The 5,000-nt window shown below is 43.4% G+C and overlaps 1 protein-coding gene across 2 annotated transcripts in view; it reads right to left on the bottom strand.

Annotated features, from left to right (window-relative positions):
- Positions 1-2,621, bottom strand: part of camk2a (calcium/calmodulin-dependent protein kinase II alpha) — a 21,963-nt gene extending 19,342 nt beyond the window's left edge. For both annotated transcript variants that reach the window (XM_079356463.1, XM_079356462.1), the window contains exon 1: positions 2,257-2,621. In XM_079356463.1, coding sequence (XP_079212589.1) covers positions 2,257-2,318 — 62 coding nt within the window. In that variant the 5' untranslated portion in view covers positions 2,319-2,621. The remainder of the gene's footprint in view (positions 1-2,256) is intronic.
- Between the last annotated feature and the right edge of the window lie 2,379 nt (positions 2,622-5,000).

Below are 5,000 nucleotides of genomic sequence, written 5' to 3'. Positions count from 1 at the left end.
ACAGAATTGTTACTGCTACCTGTGCTAATGCTAACTCTGGTACTACAGGCCAGGTGATGTTACTGCTACCTGTGCTAACAATGACTCTGATACTACAGGTCAGGTGATGTTACTGCTACCTGTGCTAACAATGACTCTGATACTACAGGTCAGGTGATGTTACTGCTACCTGTGCTAACACTGACTCTGGTACTACAGGCCAGGTGATGTTACTGCTACCTGTGCTAACAATGACTCTGGTACTACAGGCCAGGTGATGGTACTGCTACCTGTGTTAATGCTAACTCTGGTACTACAGGTCAGGTGATGTTACTGCTACCTGTGCTAACAATGACTCTGGTACTACAGGCCAGGTGATGGTACTGCTACCTGTGTTAATGCTAACTCTGGTACTACAGGCCAGGTGATGTTACTGCTACCTGTGCTAACACTGACTCTGGTACTACAGGTCAGGTGATGTTACTGCTACCTGTGCTAACACTGACTCTGGTACTACAGGCCAGGTGATGTTACTGCTACCTGTGCTAACAATGACTCTGGTACTACAGGCCAGGTGATGTCACTGCTACCTGTGCTAACACTGACTCTGGTACTACAGGTCAGGTGATGTTACTGCTACCTGTGCTAACACTGACTCTGGTACTACAGGTCAGGTGATGTTACTGCTACCTGTGCTAACACTGACTCTGGTACTACAGGCCAGGTGATGTTACTGCTACCTGTGCTAACACTGACTCTGGTACTACAGGTCAGGTGATGTTACTGCTACCTGTGCTAACACTGACTCTGGTACTACAGGCCAGGTGATGTTACTGCTACCTGTGCTAACACTGACTCTGGTACTACAGGTCAGGTGATGTTACTGCTACCTGTGCTAACACTGACTCTGGTACTACAGGCCAGGTGATGTTACTGCTACCTGTGCTAAAAATGACTCTGGTACTACAGGCCAGGTGATGTCACTGCTACCTGTGCTAACACTGACTCTGGTACTACAGGTCAGGTGATGTTACTGCTACCTGTGCTAACACTGACTCTGGTACTACAGGCGACTTGATGTCTGCTACTGAGATTTTTTCAAATGATTTATTACTTTTAATTCCGCATGTTACAAAAAAATATAATTTCTGTTGTTTTGATGATCGATAGAATCCAAAATTACTGAAACTTTAAAACTACTTCTGTTTCACCGGACAGGTGTGCAGGAGAGGGATGGATCCAACCAAAGTTGCAGACAAACTGCTGAACTGTTGTACAAAAAGGGCGACAGAAGCCATGGCGGTTAGTGCACACGGCATTATTGAGTCCATCCTTTCTTGCTCGTACCTGAAAGATCAGGCTGGAATCCTGTAATGAACAGGTAGAGTCACTGTAGTAGAGGTGCATTTTGGGAAATGTAGTCTTCAGTGTTGGCTTTGTGACTACACGTAAAGATGATTGTGAACCACAGATTGAATGTCTATGGTTTTTTTCCTCGGGTCAAATTAGAGAAACATCGATAATAAAGTCGAGATAAAGGTTTCATTTCCTCCTGATCATTGAGTCATCTCTGAAACACAAAGATCTCTGCATCTGTGTTTCTTATGAAAGCTGAATTCTGCCACCCACCAGCACATTATGTAAGAGACCTGGCATTACTGTATGTGTGTGTGTGTGTGTGTGTGTGTGTGTGTGTGTGTGTATGCAAGTGTATGTGTGCGTGTGCATGTGTGTGTGCGTGTGTGTGTGTGTGTGTGTGTGTGGGCGATGAGTGGGATGGGGTCATAAAGGTGACACACTCATCTCTCCATCCCTTCATCCTCTCTTTCTCTCAGAGACTGATCACATCAAAAAATCGTTGATATCAATGAAGATCGAAGAGGATTAATTTCATGTTTATATCAGACTCAACAGGTTCACAGCTTCACAAATGATTTCATGTTTGAACTCTGACTGTCGTTTTATGTATTATAAATTTATATTTTATAGATTTGAACACGTCAGAGACTCCTGAGGAAATAATTTTGGTTCATAGATTTAGAGTTCATCTTCTCAAATAACATTAAACATGAGTCATTAGACAAAATTAAATGATTAAATATGAGGTTAGCATTAACACTATAACTTTGACATGACAGATTTCTTTCTGAATAAATCAAATCAAAGTCCGTCCAACATCAGAGGGACTGAGTTGAAGGAAAAGACTGCAGTTGATGAGAAAGTTTAAATCTGATCTGATGATCTGAAGATGCAGACGAAGATGATGAGGATACTTACTTGCCCAGCTCTTCATACAACTGATACTCTTCAGTGAAACGAGTGCAGATGACCGTTGCCATGGTGACCCGATGGGGCGAGGGTCAGGTGGGTCCCTGTCCGTCCTTCTCTGAGGATAATGATGATGAAGGTGAGGAAGAAGGAGGCCAAGAGTTAGACCTGTGTGTCAGTCTGAAGGGTGGAGGAGAGAGAGGAGGAGGAGGAGGAGAAGAGATGGAGAGAGATGTGGCCCTGGATGGAGGAGAGGAGGAAGGAGACGAAGAAGAAGAAGAAGAAGAAGAAGATGATGGAGGGATGAAGGAGAGAGCAGTGAGAGGAGCTGCTTCTCTCTGTCTCTCTGTCCCGATCTGTGGGAGAGAGAGGAAACGAGTGACGCTTTCAGATGCTCCACCTGCCCGCCCACTCCGCCCGACAGCCAATCACAGGCCAGGAAACACACACATACACACACAAACACACACACACACACACGGTCACCATGGTAACTGCATCCTCTCTGTCTGTGCTGGAAAGTAAGACTGCAAACATCGCCAGCTTGGAGAGATTCAATTCAAACTGCAGAACTAAAAATATTTCTACTGCAAATAAAACATGAAATATTTCCACCATTACTGCTGCCTGTGATACTGCTCATATAATGATATTTATGATTATAATAAAATCCCTGCTAGCTGATAATACAGGACACAGTCCTGATACTGTAATATTTCAAACTGCCATTCTCTCCTCATACTGTGAGCCTTTCCTGCATGTGTCACTACCACTGCAGCTGATATCGCTGCTATTGATAATACGGCACAAAAGGGAACAATACTAACACTGTTTCTGATACCATCATCATCACCAACATTACCATCATCACTAATGTTACCACCATCACTAATGTTACCATCATCACCAACGTTACCACCATCACCAACGTTACCACCATCACCAACGTTACCACCATCACCAACGTTACCACCATCACCAACGTTACCACCATCACCAATGTTACCATCATCACCAACGTTACCACCATCACCAACGTTACCACCATCACCAATGTTACCACCATCACTAATGTTACCACCATCACCAACATTACCATCATCACCGACGTTACCACCATCACCAATGTTACCACCATCACCAGGTTACCACCATCACCAACGTTACCATCATCACCAATGTTACCACCATCACCAGGTTACCACCATCACCAACGTTACCATCATCACCAATGTTACCATCATCACCAATGTTACCACCATCACCAACGTTACCATCATCACCAACGTTACCATCATCACCAATGTTACCACCATCACCAATGTTACCATCATCACCAATGTTAACCATCATCACCAACGTTACCACCATCACCAATGTTACCACCATCACTAATGTTACCATCATCACTAATGTTACCATCATCACCAACGGTTACCACCATCACCAACGTTACCACCATCACTAATGTTACCACCATCACCAACGTTACCATCATCACTAATGTTACCATCATCACCAATGTTACCACCATCACCAGGTTACCACCATCACCGACGTTACCACCATCACTAATGTTACCACCATCACCGACGTTACCACCATCACCAACGTTACCATCATCACTAATGTTACCATCATCACCAACGTTACCACCATCACCAACGTTACCACCATCACCAATGTTACCACCATCACCAACATTACCATCATCACCAACATTACCATCATCACCGACGTTACCACCATCACTAATGTTACCACCATCACTAATGTTACCACCATCACTAATGTTACCACCATCACCAACGTTACCATCATCACTAATGTTACCATCATCACCAACGTTACCACCATCACCAACGTTACCACCATCACTAATGTTACCACCATCACCAACATTACCATCATCACCAACATTACCATCATCACCGACGTTACCACCATCACTAATGTTACCATCATCACCAATGTTACCATCATCACCAACGTTACCATCATCACCAATGTTACCACCATCACCGACGTTACCACCATCACCAGGTTACCACCATCACCGACGTTACCACCATCACCAACGTTACCATCATCACTAATGTTACCATCATCACCAATGTTACCATCATCACTAATGTTACCATCATCACCAATGTTACCATCATCACTAATGTTACCACCATCACCGACGTTACCACCATCACTAATGTTACCACCATCACCGACGTTACCACCATCACCAACGTTACCATCATCACTAATGTTACCATAATTCCCAATATTACCATAATCACATAGATAGATAGATAGATAGATAGATAGATAGATAGATAGATAGATAGATAGATAGATAGATAGATAGATAGATAGATAGATAGATAGATAGATAGATAGATAGATAGATAGATAATCACAATTATTCAATGATTCTCTGAGGGGCAAAGCGTGTTTGATAAACCAGTACTCTTAAATTCACCATGTTGAACCGGACTCATTACTGGTGTTCATAAAGACCAAACGACTTCTTGATAATTAAGTTTAAGACGTTTTGATTGGTTGTTTCAGGTCGGTCTCTTCACCCTGAGGTCAAAGGGACACTTCTTCTTCTCCTTTTTCTATTTTTAGTTTGTCTCTGTGGGGTTCAGCCTCTTCTTCTCTTTCTCTCGCTGTCTTACTGTCACTCAGCTTTTTAGCTTGGCCTCCTCTTTTCAGTCCTCCTCCTTGTTGAAGCAGCGATGTTGATCAGCAGAGCTCAG

Source organism: Symphodus melops (assembly GCF_947650265.1).
Source record: "Symphodus melops genome assembly, chromosome: 11".
NCBI lineage: Eukaryota > Metazoa > Chordata > Actinopteri > Labriformes > Labridae > Symphodus > Symphodus melops.
This window is presented reverse-complemented; position numbering and strand designations above follow the sequence as displayed.